This window comes from Asterias amurensis, chromosome 5 (genome assembly GCF_032118995.1).
Source record: "Asterias amurensis chromosome 5, ASM3211899v1".
Taxonomy (NCBI): domain Eukaryota; kingdom Metazoa; phylum Echinodermata; class Asteroidea; order Forcipulatida; family Asteriidae; genus Asterias; species Asterias amurensis.
In genome coordinates this window covers 17,590,185-17,616,868 of record NC_092652.1, presented here as the reverse complement: position 1 = coordinate 17,616,868, position 26,684 = coordinate 17,590,185, and the positions used below count along the sequence as shown (strand labels likewise).

At 39.1% G+C, this 26,684-nt stretch overlaps 1 protein-coding gene across 1 annotated transcript in view; it reads left to right on the top strand.

Annotated features, from left to right (window-relative positions):
• The window catches only part of LOC139937872 (dual 3',5'-cyclic-AMP and -GMP phosphodiesterase 11A-like), a 115,278-nt gene that overhangs the window by 11,853 nt on the left and 76,741 nt on the right, over nt 1–26,684 (top strand). The window contains exons 2-4 of the mRNA XM_071933244.1: nt 17,155–17,307; nt 20,481–20,570; nt 26,132–26,272. Of these exons, the coding sequence (XP_071789345.1) occupies nt 17,155–17,307; nt 20,481–20,570; nt 26,132–26,272 (384 nt within the window). The remainder of the gene's footprint in view (nt 1–17,154; nt 17,308–20,480; nt 20,571–26,131; nt 26,273–26,684) is intronic.

The following is a 26,684-nucleotide window of genomic DNA, read 5'->3' as shown; positions in this document are numbered from 1 at the left end:
CAGCATATCGTGTGTGTTTAAATCTGTTAGTTTTTCCGAATGTTGGAGGCTGAACCGAAAGCGTTTTGTTATAAATGTCAACGATTCTGATTAATGGAAAGTTAATTAGTAAGGGCCGGCGGTGTCAATGAAAAACGAGAACCTGATACGCTCTTGAATCTCACAGGTTAGATTTGAACCGGTTCCCAGGTCCCAGGGGGCCTGACTCAATTTCGGGGTAAAGTGATTATACAAAATGGTGTATAACCCGAATTCTGGTTAATTTTAACTGATTTCTAGGTCATTTTGACACACGTGCCGTGGCATACTGAAATATAAATACTCGAGTGATTAACTGTCTGTGGATTTTGGGGGACCGAACTCAAGGAAGATACTGGGTGTACAGTGCTTAAAATACATCTGTGTGAGGGAAGAAACCAAATTGTAGTCCCTATCTGGATTACAAATTAAAGACACTGGACATTATTGGTAGTTTTCAAAGACCCACTTGTTGTCTCTCAACATAATGTGCATAAAATGACAAACCTGTGAACATTTGAGTTCGGTTGGTCGTCGGAGTTTCGAGATAATTATGAAAGAAAGAAAAACCTTGTCACACGAAGTTGTGTGCTTTCAGATGCTTGATTTCGAGACGTCAATTAAATTCTAAATCTGAAGTCTCGAAATCAAATTCGTGGAAAATTACGTCTTTCAGAGGGAGCCGTTTCGCACAATGTTTTATACCGTCAGCAGCTCCCCATTACATGTTACCAGGTAAGTTTTATGCTAATAATTATTTTGAGTATTTTGAGCATTTTGATCATTAGCGTCCACTGCCTTTAAAAGACTGGTCCTCTGTCATTAAATATCCACAAAGGTAAACACATGTATTGGCTTGTACGGCGGTGCAGCTGCGAATCTCCAGGACCATAAAGGACCTGTAAAATAAATGCGAGGTCAAAGGTGATTATTAACATGGGCTCACAGGCAGATCTCTGACGTATTACGAGTCTCGAACTGTGACGTCTAATGTTCAGGCTTGGGGTTACTAACAAGCGGTTAGTGGTGGAGGAGAAGCATTTTGATAGAGGATGAGAAAATCAACCTCGCCCCTGAGAGTACACATGTGCGATCATTACGTATAGTTTTTTAATTTACATATTGACGCATGGATGGGAGCGAGGATGTTGTTTGATCTCAGGCGCTGACGTGTTTAACTTATTCATAATATTCATGTTCGGTTTTTAAATGAAGAGCGGAACCTGTTGATGGTAAAAATCTTGTTAGGTGTTATGAATATTAATAAGGGAAGCTATGACATGATGTCCTGTTAGTGGGAATGTCGGCATACGGTTTTAGTCGTTACGAGCTTTTGCTTTATTATCAAAAAGTAATTTTACAAACGAGTTCGTCATTTTATACCACTTTCAAAATTGATTACACGAAATGTCGTGGCCGGGCGATCTACTCAAGCTCTAATGTTGTCGGGGGTGTATAGGTCGGGCCCCGGTCTCGGCACTAGCTCCCTTGAGCGAGACACTTAACCGTAATTGCTTCGTCCTTCTGATGGGATTTTAAAGCCGTAAAGGTCACGTGTGTTGCGTAAACGGAAGAGGTTCGCCCCGGTGATTGCACTGCATCACCTTGTTAATATTTACCCCAGTTATAATTATTGTGTAGTTGGTAATGAAACCAGTGATGCTCTATAAGTGAACTTAATAACTTTATGCTCGCAAGCCTTGGAAACCTGTAAACAAAACAACGGTCACCATAGTCCGTTTTGGGTTCAAATTGACGACCTGGATTTTTGGTCGGTGTGACCTCTGGATGGGAATTGCGACCTGGATCCCAGTCGACTCCGACCCGTATATTCTGCAAGTGGTTTTTCTCTTGCTGTTTGATGCCATGGTGTGGCTTGTCGTGGCTGAGCGGAAAAGAACACCGGACTCAAGTTCTTGTGTTTCTGATCAGCAGAATGTGGGCTCGAGTCCCGATTGTGACAGTTGTGTCGATTTACAAGACACTAAACCATAATTCTTCGTCTTTCGGATGGGACGTCAAGCCTTTGGTCCCGTGTGTTGTGAATGCACGTGCAATTTATCAGTTTCGTAAAGAGAAGGGGCTCGCCCCGGTGTTCTTGTGTGATCGGTAACTAATGCGCCAGGGCATCTTGTAAAAATTACGTAATACTATATGCATCTCATACTTCGATAGACACACACACCTTGGGTACGCCCAAGGGGTACGCCAAAGTGCTATAAAAACAACCAGTAGTAACCATTGGTAGGGAAAGTGCACTGCATGTATTATTTTTTAGACGTTTTTTGCGGCACCTAAGTTAAGCCCGAGCCCTACATTTAGGTCCGGGCGACATTTAGGTACAGGTTTGGGGCTACATTTGGGTCCGGCTACATTTGGGTCAGGCTACATTTGGGTCAGGCTACATTTGGGTCAGGCTACATTTGGGTCAGGCTACATTTGGGTCAGGCTACATTTTGGGCTCGAGCTACATTTAGGTGCCGCACATACGTTTTTGCGTACACCGCCGTTTTGACTCTACTCTCAATTTGTAACATAACGTACTCTATTTTTGTTACATTTCGTACTTCTTGTGTATAAGTGAGATTTTAATGTTTACATAAACATTGCAAGATGTTTCAATACGGAAGTGTTTAATGGACTGGGGGTCTAGCATAAGTATGTTATGATGAAGCGGCACCGTTACGAGGCCGACAGTGTGCCGGCAGTTTGACACAGAAACACACCCATTCAATATCGTGTAGCAACACACTGGCGCTTCCTGTGATGGTCCAAGCTTACAGAAAGCTTTGTTGTAACATTATTTATACATTGTACCCTTTTCGTCAAAGTCTATTTCTTAACACAATATTAGTCACTATTCTACAGCAGACACTGGTTGGCTGGTAGGTTTTGTGAAATATCTTCAGTGAATATGGCTGCAATGTTTGAAAAAAAGTCCAGTCTAGTAGCCAAGTTTTAAATGTAGCCCAACTGTATCTTAATGTAGCCTAACCTATTACATAAAACGTAGCCCGGTCATGTAGCTTAATCGTCCTAGTGTAGCGTCAACCGTGTATGTAGGAGCCCCATTCTAAATATAACCCAAACTTCGTACCTATTAAACGAAGATCAAACCGAAAGTACCTTAATGTAGCCCCAACCATGCATGTAGCTCCTGCCATGTACGTAGCACCCCCACTCTAAATGTGCCCCCCCCCCCCCATTTGGTATCTAAATAAAGCCCAACCTTGTACCTAAATGTATCCCGGCCAATGCATGTCTCAACTACATACCTGAGTGTAGCCCCGAACCTGAAAAAAATTGTAGTTTCTAACATATACATAAATGTAGCCCCAACACTGATGTAGCGCTAAGCATGTATAATTTAGCCCGAGCAGAGAGCTCCGACCTTTTACGTTGAAACGGCATTCATAAATACCCCAGACAGTTTCGCTATTCCTATTGGTGGAAAGCGCGTCACGTTTGTTTATGACCAGTAGAAAGTGTTGAAACAACAGTTTCTTCATTTATATTGGTCGAGAGCCACATCACGCGATACGCGCGACCCGCACAGTATTCCCTTATAAGGAGTTGTTTACCCGATCGGGCCGAGGGCCTTACCATTTCATAGCTAGTTGTGTTGAAAGACATCATTGACCAAATAAATGTTTGCATTTTGTTTTACTTTTTGACCAAAGAGTGTTGGATGTTTTTTGACCGAAAAGGTATTTATGAATGGGAATCAAAGTGTGTTGAATCGGGTTTCAACTAGTGGTTTAAACCCGCCGAGTCCTGGTTCTTTATAATTTACCTCGACTTCGTCTCGGTTAAATTATCAAGAACAAGGCCTCGTTGGGTTTAAACCACAAGTTAAAAACCTCTTCACCACACATTGATTCCCTTATTCATGGTTACATTCAGGTACGGTGGCTGGAATACAATTGGGAGTACACATACTACAAACTATCACACGTATGTGTGCCGCAAAAACATTCGATGAATTTCTCCCTAATTAATACTACTAATTTAAAGTAGTTTTTCCTCCTTTCTAACCACTGTAATCGCTCCAGTAAATCAAGGCAATTCAACGGCATTAATACCCCCCATTCGTTTCGCAAATACGCAAAAGGCGCGGACAGTTTGGGGTTACTTTGTTAAGTTAACCGCTGCTTTCTAATTGAAGTTTCGGTTCCATTTATACGAATCCACGTAGAATGTTGCTCTTAAAAGCTTGGAAATTTATGAAGCAGATTTCGCAAGCTCACGGAGTAAACAGTGGACGGCTTAATCTGGAATGAGTGTAGTTTATTATCGTTTGAACCCTTCTAAAAAACATAGAGATCCCAAAGGCGACAAGCTCTCTTAACCGTACCACAAAATGGGCCACAATTTGAGGAGAAGATAATGAAAATAATTTAAGTTAAACATGGGGGAAGAAACAAACAAATGGGGATAGAAAAACGTTTGTACAGACTAAAATCAAGCAATACTTAAAGTCTCTATCAAACAGGGATCTAAAAATGAAAGTCAGGGAATCGGAAAGGGACTGACAACTTTTAATTGACACGGGAGGCTCAGAACAGAGCCGGGAATCGAACAGGTGTCCACATAGCTGAAAGACGAGGAAACTATATAATAATAATAATAATAATAATGAAAAGTTATAAGGCGCCGGTATCCGCCATGACTGACGCTCATGGCGCACTAACAAAAAGAAAAGAAAGAAAAGAAAAGAACAACCAATTAATCACAAAAACGTGAGGAAAACAGGTGGGTTTTTAAGCAGGATTTAAATACGGTCAATGAAGAAGACTGACGAATTTCAAGGGGTTGATTGTTCCAGAGTTTGGGAGCAGCATGTGAAAAGGACCGATCTCCCCAGTCCGGTTGGCTTATATTTTTCAATTGAATAAAATAGTATCTTTCAAAACAAAGATTGGTATCCAAATGTTGAGTTAAAGCCTCTTTCTATTATTCAGTAAAAGTATTCTTTGTACGAATGAGGTACTATAGGAACAGTTTACATGTGAAATTGTGCCAAATTTTTTGTCGATCTTGCTTGCCGAGTGCATTTTTATGTTGAGCTATAAACAAGCACTACTGTCTTGTTGATTGTTCCACACCTCCTTAATTGGAGCCCCGAGTATAAAGTTTTCCCTTTCGTAGTGTTTAACATAAACATTAACATTATAATTAAAATTTATAAGACGCCATTCTATCAAGATCACAGCGTACTGGAAATAAATTAACTTGGAAAAAGGATCACGGTGCGGCTTGCCTTGGATGTGCCATATAAAGACAGTCATCATCAATAACGCCCGCACAACGTGGCTGAAGAGCAAGGAGTTTCTCAGAATAAGACAAGATAATTATCCTTGGAACAAAGCGTGCCACAAGCTGACAATCACTCTCCTTTTGGACTAATGAATCATTAAAGCCACCGGACACGTTTGGTAATTGTCAAAGACTAGTAATCACACTTGGTGTATCCCAACATATTATGCATACAATAACAAACCTGTGGAAACCCAGGCTCAAAAAGTGCAAGAGAATAATGGACGAACAATACCCTTGTTGCACGAATGTGTGTGTTTTCAAAAGCAAAATAAAAGGCTTCGCTTCAGCCGATGGGTGTTATTGTTTATTAAGTGAGAATTTACCTCTCCCCAATAAACTATATAATCTCAGAGGGAGCTGTTTCTCACAATGTTCTATACTATCAACAGATCTCAATTGCTCGTTACTAAGTAAGTTTTGTTGCCAACAATTTCTGTCAGGAAATTACCTCTTCCTCAAAAGCCACGTTTACTCCGGAGGGAGTCGTTTGTCGCAATTTTTATACTAACGACAGCTCTCCAATGCTCGTTACCAAGTTTTTCGCTGAATAACTACTTTAAGGGGAATTACCAATAGTGTCCAGTGCCTTTAAGTGGGTTTTTGTTTTTATATCAGAAAGCGAGACACGAGACTTGAGCGGGTGCTTTCAGGCTGTCCCTGTTCATGCTAAATTGATGGGTGTAAATATTCAGCCCAATCAACCATGCATGCTGAGCGACAGTCGTACTTTGTACATTGATGCATTACAATTCAAAATCTGCTTCATTCTACTTTTAGTGAATCGTTTTCAATAAATGAGATACCAAAGTCCGAGGGTTTCCTGGGTATCTGCGGCCCTGTCATAAACCAGTACACTTGCTGATTTGGGCTATCTACCCAAATCAACTGAAGGGGCACATTGCCACCTACAAAAAGGTGGCTGGAATTAGGTTACCCCTCCCCCTGGCTTGCAAAGCAGAATGCACTGCCTCCTAACCCAAAGGGCACAAGTGTCATGACCGGGTATCGAACCCACAAACCTCTGCTGACAACACCAGAGCTTGGGTCCGCTGAACGACACGCCACCCTGCATTTAAATTATAGCAGTTCAAATAATTTATATGTAACATTGGCATAGAGAGTGTTGTCATATGTCCCCCCCCCCCAATTCCTGCTTATACTTATAACCAAAATGCAGACCATTCAAAGTGTCTTAAAGCCCTTATACACTTTCGGTAAACAGTATTGTCCAAGCCCCACGCTTCGTTTATCATAACTTATATATAAAATTCAGACCTGTGAATATTTAGGCTCAATCGGTCATCAGAGTCGAGAGAAAATAACGTGAAAACCCATTCTTGTTTCCGCAAGTTTCGCCGTGTCATGACATGTGTTTAAAATAAATCCGTAATTCTCGCTATCGAGAATTGATATTGTTTTAATGTTTTCTCAAAAAGTAAAGCATTTCATGGAACAGTATTTCAAGAGAAGTCTTTCGTAAACCCTGTAAATTATTTGTAAATCTGTGAACCTTTTTGTTTTTCTGTACCGAAAGTGTATAATGGCTTTAACCACTTATAATATCTCAGAGGAAACACTAATTGAAATAGATACAAGGAGCTCGAGAAAGGCAGAGGAAAGACATTGAAGTGGAAAACCATTACTTACAGATGACATAAACGTATCTCTAAGAATACCCTCCATATTTTAAGACGTTGTTGTCTAAACTCCCCCGGGTTCGCTTTGTCTTCGTCTTTCTATATGCGGTAATTGGTTCGATCTCTTGCGTCATCAGAGACGCTAAACAACAATATTTTTTTTATAAATAAAGAGGTTTTTTTTGTGTCTCGCGATTTTTATCATGATGTTTGTATAGATTTGATAAGTGATTCTAAAAAAAAAAAAAGTGAGGGTTAAGAATTGCCGATGGTGTTTTGTCAGAGTGGCATTCCCCCCTTGTGTTATTTACGTGCACGGCCACTTATATTGTGCACACTTTATGTTATAAAGACACAAAATTAACAACAGATAGATTAATATTGAACATTGCTTAGATAAACATTGAGTCCGTCTTTGCAGATCGTTTATTTGACAAACGCCGCAATCATGTGTATACCTTTTGTTACAAAGACAACAAGTGAAAACAGATAAATATTGAGTAATTCTTTGCAGATCTAGTTAAAAAAAAAACTCAAAAATCATTGGTTACAGTTTATTTATAAACACCGAATGAGCGACATAGACATGGAATAATTCTTTGAAGATCTAATAAAAATGAACAGGGCCACACTACACTTTTTAACACAAAGATACCAAATGAACACAGATAAATATTGAGTAATCCTTCGCAAATTAAGAATTTGAAAAACGCCAAGATTATGGGTAGGCTTACTGTTTATGAAGACAACACATGAACAACAGATAGGTATTGAGTTACTCTTTGCAGATCTTGTACTCAACAAACTCAATTACTTTTTATTCACCATTGATTAAAGGAACACGTTGCCTTGGATCGGTCGAGTTGGTCTTTGAAAAGCGTTTGTAACCGTTTTTTTATAAAATGCATATGGGTAGAAAGATGTTGTAAAAGTAGAATACAATGATCCACACAAACATGCCTCGAAATTGCGTGGTTTTCCTTTTACCTCGTCGACTAACACGTCGGCCATTTATGGGGGTCAAAATTTTGACTCCCATAAATGGCCGACCGTGTTAGTTCGCACAGTAAAAGGAAAACCACGCAATTTCGAGGCAAATTTGTGCAGATCATTGTATTCTACTCTTTCCAACCATAAGCATTTTCTAAAAAACGGTTACAAACGCTTTTTATAGACCAACTCGTCCGATCCAAGGCAACGTGTTCCTTTAAAGGCAGTGGACACTATTGGTAATTACTCAAAATAATTATTATCATAATATCTTTCTTGATTTTGAGTAATGGGGAGAGGTTGATAGTATAAATCATTGTGAGAAACGGCTCCTTCTGAAGTGATGTAGTTTTCGAGAAAGAAGTAATTTTCCACGAATTCGATTTCGAGACCTCAGATTTCGAATGTGAGGTCTCGAAATCAAGCATCTGAAGCACACAATTTCGTGTGTCAAGGTTTTTTTTTTTTTCTTACCTAGTTATCTCGGAACTCCGAAGACCAATCGAGCTCAAATTTTCACAGGTTTGTTATTTTATGCATTTGTTGCGATACACCAAGTGAGAAGACTTGTCTTTGACAATTACCAAAGGTGTCCCGTCTTTAAATCAAAAGTGATTTTCAAACTGGACACAGACACTGTACACCAACGTATACGCATAGATATGTGTAGTTGATACCATGTCATGCACATGCCTGTCACATGAGTTTATTAAAACAAACATTTTCACAACACATTTAATGATGTTTTGACGACTGCTTTGATGTTATGGCGTCAGACGCCTACAAAACACCCGCCCTTAAATTGGATGTTAGATGTTAATGAAAAAAGAGACGGAAGGAATGGAGGGCTTGCAACAACAATTTGGCACAGTGGGAAAAAAGTACTGGATTCTAGCTTAAACTATGTATTAGTCCATCAAACATCATAAACACATCAACATAGCTTGGCAGCTTCATGTTAGTATTAATTACGATTGTAGAAGTCTCAAATTAAAACTCCATGACAACTGTGGTTGGAGGTGGAGTCATGCAAGTGGAGTCATTTACAGGCAGTGATGGTTCCGAAGGTTTGGCTCGGGGCCCTCAGACCCGCCGAAATGATGTATTTTGGTGGTAAATTTGACAAATATAGTTATTGTTTCGTTTTTGAAGGATTTGGTGTGTGTTGTTGTTTCTGTTTCTTTGCGTGTAGATGTGTTCGTTCCTTTGGAGTGTTGTGGTGTTTGATTATTGAAGGAAGAACATATGTTGTATAACAAGCCAGGAGTGGATGATACCCATGCTCACCGTGCCTTTCGCACCCTAAAGGGAGGTAACCCATGAATAGTTGGCAACGTGCCCCTCTTATAATTGGTAAATGACTTTGGCTGATAGTCCAAATCAGTTTTGTTGTAGCCCTCAACGTGAAATGGCCGTCCGGACTTGTGACGTTATAGGCAGTCTCTCATAACTTTGTTTTATACAAACCAGAAACAAATGAGTTTTTTTTTCTTTTCAAGTAACCATTCAACTTATCGCCCATCTTTCTTTATTCAAAATCTCATTGGTACATTGACAGAACCATGACATCTGGTCTCTGGTATAAAAAAAAATAATCAGAGTTCACCTTCATAAGCAAGATGGTTGTCGAAACATTTCACACACGCCGACCGTTTCCTAACAGCCGACCGTTTCCAAACAGAATGGGTTCGCACTTTTCGCAACCATAAAATATGTATAATTCCGTGTGCAAAAGTGCATAGTTTCTCTGTGACCACCCACACACTTGGGGATGGCAAGATACTTCCGAAAGTAACACCTTCAAAGTATTGATACGTGCTAATCAAGTGGATACGTGCTCATAATTTATGCGATTTCTCCTTCACCTTTTTTTAGGTGTTGTCATAGTCTTAGCGCAATGTCATACAGTGCAATTTTTGATGGCAATTCGGAGGCAACCAATAATGTTGCACATTGGCAGACCACATACTAGAACAGCTCACTCTCTAAATGTAAAAGAGTGAAAAACACCACCCTTTACATTTCGAGCTGTCCCTCATAATTATGGCTCTTCAAACAGAGTGGTGGTTATTTCACTCTTTAAGAAGAGGTTGCACTCCAGGACAGAGTGAAAAATCACTCAAAAAGATGCAAACTTCTATCCAAAAGAGTGGAAGACCACTCGAAAAATAGTTGTCTTTCATATAGCTCTTCAATGAGTGCCTTTTAGTTTTCACTCTTTAACATTATTAGAGAGCATTATCTCCAGGAACATGGCAAGCAAACCGAAAATGTGAATGAATGTTTGGATAGGAAATTGCCTGTAATTTTCCTCCTGTGACGTGGCTAGCTAGAATCTAAAGAGTAGGATGAATGTTAATTATCAGCAGAGTATGCAAGCAGGGTGTGATTTCGGTCTCATTGACAACAAGTGTCATGTGTAACTAATTGACGACGCACTTGACAGCACTGGACATTATATTGGTAGTTACTCAAAAGAATTGTTAGCATATTAACTTGTAAATATTAATTTTTGAAATATTCTTATCTGTAAAAACTGCTTAAGAGAGATGTAATATACAACATTGTGAGAAACGGCTCATTCTGAAGTGACGTAATTTTTGTTTAAAAATGTAATTTCTCAATCAGACTTCAGACCTGAAGCCTTTTTTCGGCATATCTGAAAGCACAAATTTGTGCAACAAGGGTGTTTTGCTTTCATTGTTCTCTGGCAAATTTGATTACCAATTGAGCCCAAATTTTCACTGGTTTGTTGTTTAATGTGTGGAAACACCAAGTGAGAATACTGGTCTTTGACAATATCAACAGAGTGCCTTTAAATACAAGCAGTTATAGATTGGACAGTTTGACGTCGCCCTAATAAGTGTCTTCTTATTGGATTTGCCTTGATGGACTTTTCCTGCCCAAAACAGAATCATTTTGGCAGAGGCTTATCATGTATTTATGCATTAATTCTTGGCAAAAACGGAAGTCTTAAAATAGGTCGAATTTTTTCTTGACGATTTAAATTAATATAGGTTAGTAGCAATATGCACGACAGAATTCTTTTAGAATTTAGCAGTCCCCCTGATTTCCGAAATTTACATTTTTGTTAGGCCTTTGTTTTCACCAAGTTATTTCTATTGTTACTGTAAAGCTTTTTAATAATTATTGTAATAAGTTATTTTTAACGACTGTGCATTATGTCGCAACTCAGCGGTAAGCTGCGATGACATTTTGTTTAATAAATAAACCATTTTATTATACTCAGAACTACGTAAACAAACGAAATTTACCTGGTTAATCTGCTGCCAACTAGCGTTCGTAAGTCTCATACTACTTCATCGCCTCTTCCCCTCAAAAGATAGTACAAAAATGTTACCACACTATTCCCAAGAAAGAGGTTTAACCTTTGGGTTGTAAAAGTTTTTCTCTTGTCAACCATGGGGGTGTACTATGACTGGCCAACCTTAGGTTGTGGGGGTTGTTTTTTTAATATAAAAAAAATACGCGGCAGAACCAATTCCAATAACACCATCGGTTAATCGAATGTACTAATTTTCTTTTGAGCTGTCATCAATGATCCAAAACCTAATCTATTTAACTCTATTCGATTGAAGATGAACTCCCCCAAAAAAGGTTAACCAATTTATCAAAAAAACGCAGACGAATAAGAAACAAAAAATATATAGATTTTTCCTGGCCGGTACAAAGCAGTGTCTTTCTCTCTTCAGACAAGGATATGTAAAGAGCAGTGTTCTTCAAACCACCTGTCGGGTTTAAAGGCACTGGAAACTATTTGTATTTACTCAAAATAATTGTAAGCATGAAAACTTGCTTTGTAACAAGCAATGGTGAGCTGTTGACAGTATAAAAAAAAACAATGTGAGAAACGGCTCCCTCTGGATTAACGTAGTTTACGAGAGAGATGTTATTTTCTACGAATTTGATTTCGAGACCCCATAATAAGATTTTGGGTTCCCGAAATCAAGCATCTGAAAGCCTACAAGGGTGTTTTTTTCTTCCATTATTATCTCGCAACTTCGACGATCAATTGAGTTCAAATTTCCACAGGTTCTATTATTTTGTGCATGTTTTGAGATACACCAGGGCCAAAATTTCTGCTTACCGTAAGCTCCAAATCGGCGCTTACGCAGGGAATTCCGTGCTTACGACAAGCGTATTTCACGGGTAAGCGACGAATTTTGGCTTCTGCGCGTGCGTGCGTACTCCGCGTTACTAGGGATTCTACGCTCACAAGGCTAGCGCAGAAATTCGGCGCTTGCACGTAAGCGGGGAATCGTGATCGTAAGCGCAGAATTCCGCGGTAGACTGGTCTTCGACAATAATCAAAACTGTCCAGTACCTTTAACAGATTCCAATTTAAAAGCAAGATTAAAGTGTAGCGAACCGAATGGATAAAATGTCAGCATTTAGAAACCGTCTCCATGTTGCCAGTGAACATACCGGTTGAGTTAGGGTGAATTCCCCGCAGTGTGTGCCCTGCGGTTATCCTACACAACCCACCAATGACTTTTTTTAGCAGGTAATTTGCTTATAAATTGGTTGTTTTTGCACATCTTCGAAAAAGGAACGATTCAGTTTACTACATTTTTATTAATTCAACTTTGAGAGTGATATTTCATTCTTTATCCCCCGATGCAAATGTAACATGATCTATTACATCTTCATGATAGTAATGGTTTGTTGTTGTTTTTCTTCAAGTAATTTGCCTATATATATTGCCTGTTTATAAATACTTCGTACCTTTTTTTCTAACTCGCGCACATTTTAAGATTTAGTGATCTCACAGAGCAAAATAACATATAGTGTTTGGTGATTTTGAAGATGTTTCTAAAAAATATCACGCAATGCTCGGTTTACTTATAGAATTCGTATGTTACACCATATTACATTGGAGTGCTTAAAGGAACACGTTGCCTTGGATCGGTCGAGTTTGGTCTTTGAAAAGCGTTTGTAACCGTTTTTTTTTATAAAATGCATATGGGCAGAAAGATGTTGTAAAAGTAGAGTACAATGATCCACACAAACACGCCTCGAAATTGCGTGGTTTTCCTATTACCTCGTCGACTAACACGTCGGCCATTTATGGGGGTCAAAATTTTGACTCCCATAAATGGCCGACTTTGTTAGTCACAGTAGACGGAAAACCACGCAATTTTGAGGCAAACTTGTGTGAATTATTGTATTCTACTTCTAAAACATCTTTCCAACCATATGCATTTTATAAAAACGGTTACAAACGCTTTTGTTTTGACCAACTCGTCCGATCCAAGGCAACGTGTTCCTTTAAAATGGTTGGTTCTATCTTCTTTATCGTTTTGAAAGTAAAACAGGAATTTCAGAAACTCGAGACGCACATTTGGTGGTTTTTTTTAATAGATTTAGCGAGCGCACACAGAAAAAACCCAAATGGTAATTTTATAAAATTTTGAAGATAGTTTTTTTTAATATCTCACAACAGGCCTTTATGTTAATTTTGTTTGTTTAACTCTCACACCGGTGTAATGGTAAAAAACTATATTTGACCCCTCTGACTGTATTCAAGATTGACACGGCTGTTCAGTTGTTAGCTTTCCAGTATTTTATTTACACTCATGAATCTGTTGACGAAGATAAATACAGTGTGATGAGATCTTCGTCTAAGGATCTTATCAACTTTTACAGTAATAACTATGAATATTAAATTAACACTAATAAATAAACAGTTCTCCCATCGGTTCACGCCATAATTCTAGGCGTCGTCCGCCATCTTGGATATCAAAGGAAAATATAAATTAACCGTTAGCTGGATCCAAGACAGTGCTTACCTAATAAATGCACTATAGATATATTTACACTAAAGGGACTGACTTGTCCCGATGTAATTTACAAAATGAATACATAACTTGTCCTAAGGCATGACCTAAGGGTAACTCCTCGTTTGACTCCGTTATACATGGCAAACGAGTCATCAAATCAAAGATTTAAACAGTAAATATATGCAACTTAGACTATGACGGTAAACGGAACATAGTGAATGATTTAGTTAAACAATATTAACGCAAAAGGTAATCATTAAACAATATAAAACATAATTACCTGTTGACGAAGATAAATACGGTGTGATGAGATCTTCGTCTAAGGATCTTATGAACTGAAATCCCATGGCCAAAGTCCACACACCGTGTATCACAACTTATATACAAAACAACAAACCTCTGAAAATTTGGGCACAATTGGTCATCGGAGTCGGAAGAAAATAACGGGACAACCCACCTATGTTTCCGCACGTTTCGCCCTGTCGTGACAGGTTTTTACATAAATCCGTAATTCTCGATATCGAGAATTGATATTGTTTTAATGTTTTCTCAAAAAGTAATAAAGCATTTCATGGAATAATATTTTAAGAGAAGTCTTTCACCATTACCTTTTGTAAACCCTGTTATTTGTAAGTCTTGTGAACTTGTATTTCTTTTTTTCTGTTCCGAAAGTGTCCAATGGCTTTAAAGGTACTTTTGGCTGGTAACCTTTTTCTGTTTAGCACTACTTGTGCTTGGTAAGTTTGTACACTTTAGGAAATTGGGGTCATAACTTTAGAGACTTTAATATTAAAGGTGCCCCCATATACCAAAAAGCAAGAGGAACGTATAGGGTTACCTTAGTGTGTAAACCTACACAAGAAAAAGACAAACCAAAAGCAAAGGGAAACCCATCGCCAAAGCTATATGGAAGGACTCACTAAAAAGTTTTTTGGCAACCATGACATGAATTCATAAACCCTACTACCCCCTTGATGAGTACCGTATTTTCCTGCGGATAAGGCGCGTCTTATCTGACCCCAAAACGTCGGTGCGTCATATCTTTCGGTGCGCTCTGTCTGATAGGCCAAAAGCCAGGGAGTCTCATGGGCGATAACATACAAAAGGAACCCATTGCAAAAGCAATTGGGTCGTGTTAGCCTTGTCCAAAGCTCTTTACGCAAGCCCCGGCCCGCTCTGACTTCACGAAATGCATAGATAATATACCGCACGGCACACAACAGTACTTGATACCGCAGGGGTCGAAGCATGGCTTTCGAGGTATCAACGAGGTTACAAAACAAGCCTCGTTTTGTAACCTCGTTGATACCTCGAAAGTATCTATGCATTTCGTCAGAGCGGGCCGGTGCTTGCGTAAAGAGCCTTGGACAAGGCTAGGGTCATGTGGGTGCTAGGAGTTTCGTAATACAATATCTTTCCTTTTTCGATGTTGGTTACAGATATACATTGTTGATTCCTGTCTTTCCTCTGTTGTGTTTCGTTGGTTTACATTCACTGCTAATCTCACATAAGCCCAACTGTCATCTACACATTTTGTGCATAGTTTTGGATAGCTTCGGACAGGTTCCCTAACCTGAAATAGTTAAACAAGTACGTTCAACCTTCACAGACGATCATGCATCGATACCCACAATAAGTCAAATTGAGCAATTTGCATTTATATAGCTTTTTCCTTGGGGCAGATTCATTTTGCACAAAAACAGTTATTATAAAAGCGACTTTTGTACAGAAAGCACAGTCATTCTGCTTGGTTGAATAATCTCTGGAAGTTGTTAAGGTATTAATTCTATTAGACCTCAAGAACACCAGCCTTCATCCGATCAACTGATTACTTGTCGTTCTTCCTCTCGTTTACCTTAAAAAATCAGAAATGAAAAACACTTGAAGATGAGCAATGAATATACTATTTGCAGCGTCAAGACCAAACCAGCTCCGTTCAGAGCCAACACTCCCACAAAAGAGATGTACACATGGTTGCGCTTGTATACTATTCATTTGGAATTTCTTCATATTTTATTCACACCATGCGAAGCTTCAAATATACTGAAAAACACATCGCAAAAGTTTGGCTCTTTGCAGTTTCATCATCCTTTAAAATCATCGGAAACATTATTTGGCAAAAATGAATAGTAAATCTTATGTCAACTTTAAGGAATACAGATAATATCGCATTGGGGTTTTTTTTTTAGACGAATAAATTCGCATGTTTTTCAATAAGCAAAGCTAACGACCGGCATGGCGTGTCTTGTCGTGGACTGATATAATAAGAATGCCGGATTCAAGCTAATGGTGTTTTTGAGTAGCAGGGGTGTGTGGTGCGAGTTCCGGTCGTGACACATCCCACTTGTGTTCTGAGCAAGATACTTTACCATAAACTGTTTCGTCCTTCGGATGGGACGTTTAGCTGTTGGTCACATGTACTACGTATGGTAATGCGCGTAATAGAACACTTGTCATGAGAGTATAATATAAGGCTATATATCCCAGTGTTTCTGGTGCACAAAGCAAGCACCCTTGTTTACAGGTTTCAAATCAAATCAAATCAATCAACATTTATTTCTATGCAAACTCAATATACAAATACAAACAACAGGATTTAACAAGACTGAAAACTGTATGGAGGCATGGCCCATTAAAGCAAAGCTGGGATGCCTTTATAAATCAAAGGAAGGTAATAAGATCATATAAATTATAAAACATGTTGGTTTTCCTGGCTTGTGAGCTAGAGTGATGGGGTTTATTTAAGATGCCTCCTTGGTTTCACTACTAGAAATATACTATAATATTAACCAATCTGCAGAATTTTTTATCACAACATGGGGGTCATGTTTTCATTGTTGATATCAACAACACTTGCCACGGTCATACACGGGCTTGTTTGGTTTGTACTATTGAACGAAGGAACGGTGATCAGCGGGCCTCTGAAAGAACCATATAAATAATTTTAAAAAAAATTAATCATATGTTTTCCATTTGCAGCTAATCAATTTTGTTTATCAATGATTAACCGTCATGTACACTATAACAAATATTAGGTAACATTCTTACCTTGTTGGGGTTCCGATTGGGACATGGTTGCCAGCTTGGCTACGAAATGTGCCCAACTGAGGATGGGTAAAAATTTACTCGGTCCTGTACATTTGCCTATACACGATTGAGTAAAAAATAGTGTGTAACCCAGACAAAACCGCATGACACAAGACCTTACCCAACCCAAAGTCTAACCAGATTTGTGTAAAAATTCTTCCCAAGATATTGAGTAGTTTTTTCCTACCCAGATACCATTGTATGTGTAATGTTTAACTCATAAAGAGTTTCTCTAAGTTTAATCTGGGAAAATAACAGGGCCAATCACAATTAAACATGTCTCGCTCGTTTTCTTTCCACAGCTTTCGTACCTGAAAGAAGCAGAGACGCTGATTGGTTTACAAGTTAAGTCTGTCATGTGTCTACCAATCAGAAACAGCGAAGATGACATCATCGGCGTGTGTCAGGTGACCAATAAGGTATCCGGGTCACGGTTCACGGAACACGATGAAAAGGTGAGTCTTAGAAAAATTTGTCTCATTTTGTAATTTTGTATAATCTCGTTTTTGTTTAAATAACAACACATTTGTTGCGATACAAATAAAATAACCCACTGATCTCTAAAGTGACTGTATATTAAGTCAGGCCTGTGCGTGTGCACCTAACCTTACGGATCTGCTATTGTTGTTCTTTAATTTCCTTTTCTAATGAATATATCCTGTGGGGTATAGGTTGAACAAAGCTTTCTATTGTGAGGGTCCATTGTAACATTGTCTGAGATACCACCATAAGGGTATTCCCGTAAGCCCTAAAGACCGTGAAACATTAAACTCCTCCCAAAATGGATTGGACACATGGTTGTCCTCCAAGGTAACTTATTGTATTCCACTTCTTGCAAATCTTCGAACAACAATTACTACTATGCCAGGTTTTATCGTTGCGTGCCGCATGCTTTGAAATCGGCGCGCCATGATGGGTGCCGGTGTTGCGTGGACTCGGATTTGCCCCAAAATCCTATACGCACTGATCATGCGCATTTGGGACTGGGGCTATTCGGGGTCTGATTTCTTAAGTAAAGTCTGGCTTTAGATGCGGTGTGTTTGAAGTTGATTCCATTTTAGGTCGAAGAACATGTCGATCATGCTAAAAGGTATACAACACGTCATCGTAGCCCATTGCCACAATTCGTTTCAAATTCCTTTGTCAAATGGAGAATCCTTAGTAAATGGATTCCTGACGTCTAGCCCGTACGGCCTTGCTTAACAGCTTTCAAGTTTGCTGTTTTAACTGGGTCAAGTATACAGTCATTTGAAAACCCTTGGAAACCAGTGCTGATGAGTTTTAATCCGGATCAACGTCGATATGGATGGCCTTGCTGCTACATTCAAATCCCACCCAAATATTCCAAACAATGACACACTGTGAAGCAGAAGAAGAAGAAAAAGAAGAAGATTGTTTAGAAATGCCTGACACGTCTGCACGGATTGTTGTCGTCTGCCTCGCAGTGAAAACACGACTGGGTCTGAATGTGATTGCCAAACATGCATCACAGGTCAAGTCTTTGTCGGTCCAATGCCCGAGATGTACTCGAGCTGTAAGACTGCATGGGAGGTTTGATCCTGAACGCACGTGATTTGGTTCTCAAAACTTTGAACATTCAGGAAGGGGTGGGCCGAGGTGCTCCACGTTGCAAGTGTGTGGGTGTGTGTCAGCTGAAGAGGCATGGGTTGTGAATGAGACTCGATAACGTGGGATGTGGCGTGCTGGGATGTCGGTGGAACAAGTGGTGGTTTACATAACATAAGAAAGAGAGATGGAGTACCAATTAACTTATCATCCTTTGACTAATAAAGCCATTTCTCCAAAGTGTATTGACCTGGGGGAGTCATTTATTGATATCCTAAACTGGGGCATATTCCGCTTATCTAAAGAGGGGGTTAGGTCTCAGAGATAGTTGTTTGTGTTATCGTCGTCATTTCTATTCCAAATTATTTATGTTTGTCTTACATCGTCTCACCTCTGTGTAATGTTACTTTAGGAGTCATATTCATTGATGTCCTAAACTGGGGGCCATTTCGCATATCTAAAGAGGGGGTTAGGTCTCAGAGATAGTTGTTTGTGTCATCGCCGCCAGTTATATCCCACATTATTCAAGTTTGTCTCACATCGTCCCACCTCTGTGTAATGACTTTGGGAGTCATATTCATTGATGTCCTAAACTGTAGGCCATTCTGCATAAGAGAGGGTTGGGTCTCAGATATTTAATTGAATTGTATGAAAACATAAATATTGGCACTCCTCATCATTGGGAAAAGTGGGATACTGACACGCCCATAATGGCAAGAGGTGACACACAATGGGTGTGATGTATGGCTGGGTAGCTGGAATAAGGTTCGATGTTAATGGTGGCATGGCATGTATGAGTGAGTCCAGGTTCTTCTTTTGGGTCCATCATCAATTCTTCTAATGTTTGGCCAGGTGTGGGCACAACTCACAGCCTCCTAGGAGGTGTGGCATAGTTTGGGGTGATGTGCCACAATCGCAACTGGTGTCATCATCGGCAGTATTTACCCATTTTCTTCATGCTTGTCTTACATCGTCCCACCTCTGTACGAAGTCTATGCTGGATCTGGATTTGGATGTGGTGTGGGATGAAGCGGGAGGTTGCATGCTCTGGGGTGGGCCAACAACCTTTCCATCTTGAAGACACACCCGCCCACTTGCCAGAAACCTGTGTCCATGCGCAAGAACAAAATAACGATTCAAGATGACTTAAGAATATTCCTGCCACACGCGTGGGCTCTAAAGACCATTCAAGCATCAAACAATTACACAGTTAAGCAACCCCATCACACAATCACCAAGCTACCCTGGGTAATCGGCCTACACGCCGGGGTGTAATGAATTGTGGATGCACACCAACCGTGTAGCAGAAGGGAATACCAACCTGTGAGCAAAATGCGAAATAGCTTAAAGGCACTGGGCTCTGTTGGTAATTGCTCAAAATAATTTTCAGCATAAAAACTAACTTGATAACGAGCAATGGAGGGCCGTTGATAGTATAACACAGCTCCCTCTGAAGTGACGTATTGTTTGAGAAAGAAGTAATTTCTCACTAAAATTTCGAATTGAAGTCTAGGTACAAGCTTAGGTGTTGAATTCAAGCATCTGAAAGCACACAACTTGTGCGACAAGAGTGTTTTCTTTTTGCTTTCAGTATTTTCTCGCAACTTCGACTTTGACTAGTGACCAAATTAATCTGACGTCATCGCTCATGGTAGATCTGTGTTCCATTGTTTTTCCAAGTTGCAAAACCCATACATATTCAAAGTCATTGATATCCTAGAATGGACCATTATATCTAGTTCTTAGCGTTGTGGGGGGTTTGTATGGGCTGGAGGAAAACTATGCCTATAACACCCGTCTCGTGGCTTAGTATGAGCATGAGTGTTAACACAGCCCACACACATCAATCCCCTCAGAGAAAGTGGAACCATTCTACCTGAAGGTTTATTGTATAGGTGGTGCACTGAAGGCAGAAGAGCCTCTGAGCTGGTTTGGGGTTTCTAATTTAAAAATAAAAAAAAAGCTATTTACATGGTTTTAATGCTTTTCAACACAACACTGACATTTTTACCAATACTTTTGATTTCTTAAGTTGAATTCCTCTTTATTTATTTATTTGCAGCTGTTGGAAACGTATCTGACTTTCTGTGGAATAGGAATAAACAATGCCCAGCTGTTCGAGACCTACATGAAGGAGTATGACAGAAATAGGGTAAGCCCAAATTCATTCGATTTGGTTTTAAAGATATGCTTATTATACAATCTGTGACATTTGAAGCTGGTCTGCAAAAGGGTGAACCCAGCCAAATAAGCCCCGGAACAGACATTGCTAATGATATTCGAAAACAATTGTTACTCTGAAGATTCACCGCTTTTTGCATCAAAGAGACCCACATTTATTGACTTTTGCAATTTCATTCTCAGCTCAAATTGGTGTGGGGTGTCCCAAGACCCGTCCATCAGTTATTCTCACTGTAAAAGAAATCTCAGGCTATATAGTGTAATTTTCCACGAACATCTAGCTGGAAAAACATGTCCTCACACCTCTCGGCAAATTGGACCATTTGTTTAGGGTATGTTATCCAAAATACCTCAAGTTGGAAGTCAACAATTCACAGGGCAAAATATTTGCAATGATATATAGCTTACCCTTTTTATGTGACTCTCGGAGAAAAGACAGACTGTTTAAAGTCAACCGAACAATACGGAGCTTTGTAAGTGCCATCCAACTTGGGATTCTGAGATATTTTACTGCAAGATGAAGACATCTTGAAAGAACAGGACTGTGTCTTTCCAAAGATAATATGAGTTATTGACATCTTCAAGGATGGTGTCACATCCCATGATGAATTATCTCGGGAACAGGATGTCGTCATCCCGAAAAAATGTTTATCGTGAAGTCGAAACCTTATTTAAGGAGATAAATCATCTCAGAATGTCGTAATCTGACGTGTTCATGATGTCATCGTCTACAACAAACTATCTCAGTATCTGAACATTTCGGATTACAGATTTAGAGCTCCCTAGAACTGCCGCTGAAAATTGTGATTTGTTGAAAAGCTGGATTAAAATTTTCGGCAACCTGTTTAATTTAGAATATGAAGACACATCGCCCTTCTCAAAAGGCTTCACGCAGAATTTTTTAAAAGAAAATTTGAAGTTTTTAAAAAGCAGCAATGGAAATACTATTTTGGTGATATTCTTTGGTTCCTATTAATTTTGTTTTGTCTTCGTGTATGATTTCATTTTTTGCTACCTTATGAAAAACGAAAACAACACAAAAAAAAGGACAAAGTTAAGGTCCACATGGGGGAATTCTTTAGACTGGGGTGTTCAACGAGGAATTTTGTGTGCAAATTATGCAGGAGATACGTAATACTTGCAAGGATAAATGAAAGATCGAAAGACGTCTCCATAGGGATGTACTAGAATGTGAAGACAGCTATTTGTTTAGCAGAATTGTTTTCTTAGCAGGGCCCAATTTCATGGCTCTGCTTACCGCCGAATTCTGCGCTTACGATCACGATTCCCCGCTTACGTGCCAGCGCCGAATAACTGCACTAGCCTTGTAAGCGTAGAATGCATAATAAAGTGGAGTACGCACGCGCAGAAGCCAAAATTCGCCGCTAGCTTGTGAAATACGCTTGCCGTATAAGCACATAATTGTCTGCTTCCGTAAGCGCCAATTCTTTGCTTACGATAAACAGAGCCTCGAAATTGGGCCCTGGTCTTCGAAACTGCTAAAAAGCCACAACATTTATTTCTATCACTTGGTTACCGTACACCGATGTGGGATAAACAGTGATTACTCATTACTTTCCAAAGTTCTGCAAAAAGACCTCAGAGGCATTTTACTCGGGCCGGATTCTTACCCACGACCTTTTGCAATTCTAGAGCAGTGTCTTACCAACTAGACTACCGAGATTGCCCGGCAGCTAGAGTCAGTCCGAGTGCTATATTCTGGCAGCGGGTACTGCAAACGATTAATAGAATGTTCCTGGAAGCGTAGTACACAGTGCTTACCAGGTGTAGGTCTAAGGGTGAACCAAAATAATATTTTTTATCACCAGTACAAATTGTATATACAAAACTATAGTTACTAGCCAGATTGTCAAGGGATTGAGAAAAACAACTTAGGCTCCGTTATTTATATTTGGAGGAGGGGAGGGTAAGCGAAAATTGTTCAGATGCAAGTTTATTAATTTTGCCCCAGGTCTCATGTTCCCTTGATACTGCTTGAAGACCAGTTCAAACAGAGTGCCTTATTAACTTTATATCTAACAACGAAGGCGCCTCAGCGAGTGTTTTTAATGTCCGTGTACTCAATACACTTATGAATTTATGAATAACAACAACACAAACAATCGACAGAACACTCTCCCTCGCTACCCTGGATCATCCACCCGACGCGTCGGGACAACAAGACGGACGTCTTTGACTTTTAAGATGAAATTTATGTAGACGCAGCTGTGAAAGTGATTTTTGTTTTGCTTGAAGAGGGGAGAAAAAAATGTCTGGAAACGTATAAAGTATGATATCTGAAAAACAAGTCGTTTTGTTTTTAAGATGTTCGTGCTTTAGAAACTTAATACCTACCGATTTGTAATTATACTTCTTCTCCATCTTCTACTTACGTTAAACTCTTCTTTACAGCATTCTTACAGGGTGTGGGGAGCAACCTCCTGAAATGTAACATCTGAGAGGTTTTGAGTCAAGAATAAGGGACAACTCGGGCTCGCAAGCTAATTTTAAGAGTTTTCACATGCCTTTAATTTCATCTCTGATATAAATATAAATACATATACATATATATAATTTTTTTATTTATTTTTTATTGTTAGGTACTGTTTCTGTTTTCATTATAAATGTGTAGTACTGCCACTTTCAAAACACATAAACACTGACATTACATTCTATTATTGTAAACACATCCCGGCATAATCTGTAACCGAGCACCTGTTTATTTATAAATAAATAAAAATATATAAAAAAAAAAAAACACTCCTCAGAACATCGATTTCATAAGAAGCAGGCCAGTTATTTCCATCTTCTTCCCTCCCCAAGGAATTCGCCTCTTATTTCCCTCGCACTCTCACCTCCTCCTCCTCCGATGCAACATCATAGGCTTGTCGTTCCCCCCCCCCCCCATCAGAATACTGAGGTATCGAATGCAATAATCTGAAAGCACACAACTTCGTGCAACAAGGGTGTGTTTTCTTTCGTTATTCTCTCGCAACTTCGACGACCAATTGAGCTCAGATGTTCACAGGTTTGTTATTTTATACATATATGTTGAGACACCAAGTGGGAGACTGGTCTTTGACAATATACCAAAGGTGTCAAATGCCTTTAAACACACTGGACACCTTGGGTAGATGTCAAAGACCAGTATAATCACTTGGTGTATCCAAACATAAGCATACAATAACAAACTTGTGAAAATTCTTATTCGATTGGTTATTGAAGTTAGAGGAGAATAATGTTAGAAAAATCCACACTTACTACAAATGTTGGTGCTTTCAGATGAAAAATAAAATGCTTTTAATATTTTGAGTGAGAAATTACCTCTTTCTCAAAAACTACCTAATACTTCAGAGAAAGCCGTTTCTCTGAACATCTCTCCGTTGCTCTTTACCAAGTACCTTTTATCTGCTAACAACTATTTTGAGTAATTACCAGAAGTGTCTAGTCCCTTTAAACTCGAGGTACACTTTCCCTAAGAAAGGCCACAGCGTTGTCTGGACTGCGATAATGGAGAGACAAAATTACACACGAGTGGAAAAAATATCCCCTGTGACGGCGGTGCTGTTTTTGTCATTCTTTAATACATTTTACCCTAATGCCTTGCGCGGGAGTCGCCATTGTTGTGTTTTGAAACGTTTTGTAAGCCCAAGTGAATTAACGGTTAAATAAAACTGCATTAACCTTATGAGAGCTGTAGACGTTGCCATTAGGTGCATAGTAAACTCGAATGTTACCATTGTAATGGGTAGGATTGTAGGGCAAGTTTTTAAGTAGATTTCGAACCTAACAAGATTTCATGCACATTTGCTAATTTTAGTCATTGAAATTGTCATTTGATTTAAATTCCAAGTGACTTGATGAAAACATTAACCTTTATTGGAAATTGCTGCAAAGAAAGACCCTACATTTAAATTTAATTCCTTCTGTGTCTTCTCTCCATTTGGCTTTTCGGCTAGTAGGCCTATGATTAAGTTTGCTTTTCTAAAAGGGTTTTCCCGGCCAACTTAAGCAAAAAAAGAAATGAATGCAATTTCATTAACGTACATTCAAATGTATGCATTTGACCCTTATCCACTCAAACTAGGGTTTCTTTGTTGCTATTAATATTCATTACATTCTTATTTTCGTTGTTCTCATTCTGACTCGTTTGATTCTTTCTAGTTTCATTTATTGCCATTCGAAGTTACATTTTCAATAACATTCTTAAAGGATTCGGGTACTTTTTGAAAAATTTCCACAGATTTACATTAAACTTACAGGGTTTGAAGATAATGATAGTGGAAAGCTTCCCTCAAATATTACTAACTAAGGTCGTGTAGTTTTTGAGAAATGAGTAAAACAAGTCACAAAATAGTTTTGGTCTCATGAGACCAAAATTATTTTAGCATGTAAAATCCCCTTAACCAGTTATGATATTATACCAAAACCATAGCATGACTGGTTAATACGTTTTTACATGCTAAAACTGAGACGAAAATTATTACTTTTACTCATTTCTCAAAAACTACAGCACCTCAGTAAGTAAAATTTCAAGGGAAGCTTTCTACTATCATAATCTTCAAACTGTGTAAGTTTAATGTGTATCTGTGGACATTGTGTTTTTTGTTAGGAAAAAGTACATATACCCTTTAAGTTGAATTTAGTATCTGGTCACAGTTGAATGGTTTTCGAGCCTCTTGCTGCTGGCTTTGCGAAATTGAATGATCTTACTTAGTAATCTTATTAATGAATTTGAATGATCTTGTGCTAGAATAGTGAACAATGTTTACTCATTTTGATTGTCGACTGCTGAAGCGACTGAGTATTCTCTTTGTATACGGAATTGAATTTGCCAGATGTTTAAGGCAGTGGACACTTTTGGTAATTACTCAAAATAATTATTAGCATAAAGCCTTACGTGGAAAAGAGTAATGGGGAGCTGTTGATAGTATAAAACATTGTAAGAAACGGCTCCCTCTGAAGTAACGTAGTTTTCGAGAAAGAAGTAATTTTCCACCTCAGAATTAGAATTTGAGATCTCGAAATTAAGCATCTAGGAGCACACAACTTCGTGTGACACGGGTGTTTTTTCTTTTCATAATTATCTCGAAAACTTTGACGACCGATTGAGCTCAAATTTTCACAGGTTTGTTATTTTATGCATATGTTGAGATACACCAAGTAAAAAGACTGGTCTTTGACAAATACCAACAGTGTCCAGGGTCTTTAAATTGAATGGTTTTGTTTAAATTGGCCGCATACGCTGAAAAACTATCATTCGAAATCATAGGGAAGCCCATACACACACCATGTTACCTTGCATACGGATCCGGTTCGTAGGTCCTGCTATTGTTCTCCTATTCCTGTTCTAAAGAATTTCCTTGCAGGGTCTAGGTTGAACAACTAATTCCTTTGTGGGGTCCATTGTTCCATTGTGTAAAATACCCCACAAGGGCACTACCGTCAGCTCACATATACACACACTACGTAACGTGATATTCTTCTGGTCTCCATCCCAAGATCACCTCATCGTTGTTTTCTTCTTCTCAGAAACTTCTGGAGGTTGCACATGACCTGTTTGAGGAGCAGACGTCCCTGGATAACGTGGTGCAGAAGATTATGCAGAGGGCTCAATCGCTACTCAAGTGCGAGAGATGTTCAGTGATGCTTGTCAAAGATCCAACGGCCGAGGTAAGTGTCTTGAGGAAAATCATCCACGCTCGAAGAATTTTGTTCATTTCTTGTTTTTTTCCCGTTTTTGTACTGTTTTGTTTTCTTCTTTTTTTTGCTTTGTGTTTTTGAATGAGTGATTTATAACTCGAGATTCCATGTTAAGGTTTTAAATTCCATAGAGGTGTTAAGCAATGTTATGGCAATAGACATCTTTGGTTGGGAGCCTACAGCAGTTTAAGATAGTATAAAGCATTTGTAGGAACATTTTGCTTCGAAGCAATGTGGTTATGTAACACAATGTTTTTAGCGGGAAAGATTACAGAAAAAGGATCACATATAAAACACCTGGAGAATGCCGCTCTACTAAACATGTCTGGATATTACGTCATCGTTGTGCGGGTAGGAATCCAGGTTGTGACACGTATTCTCA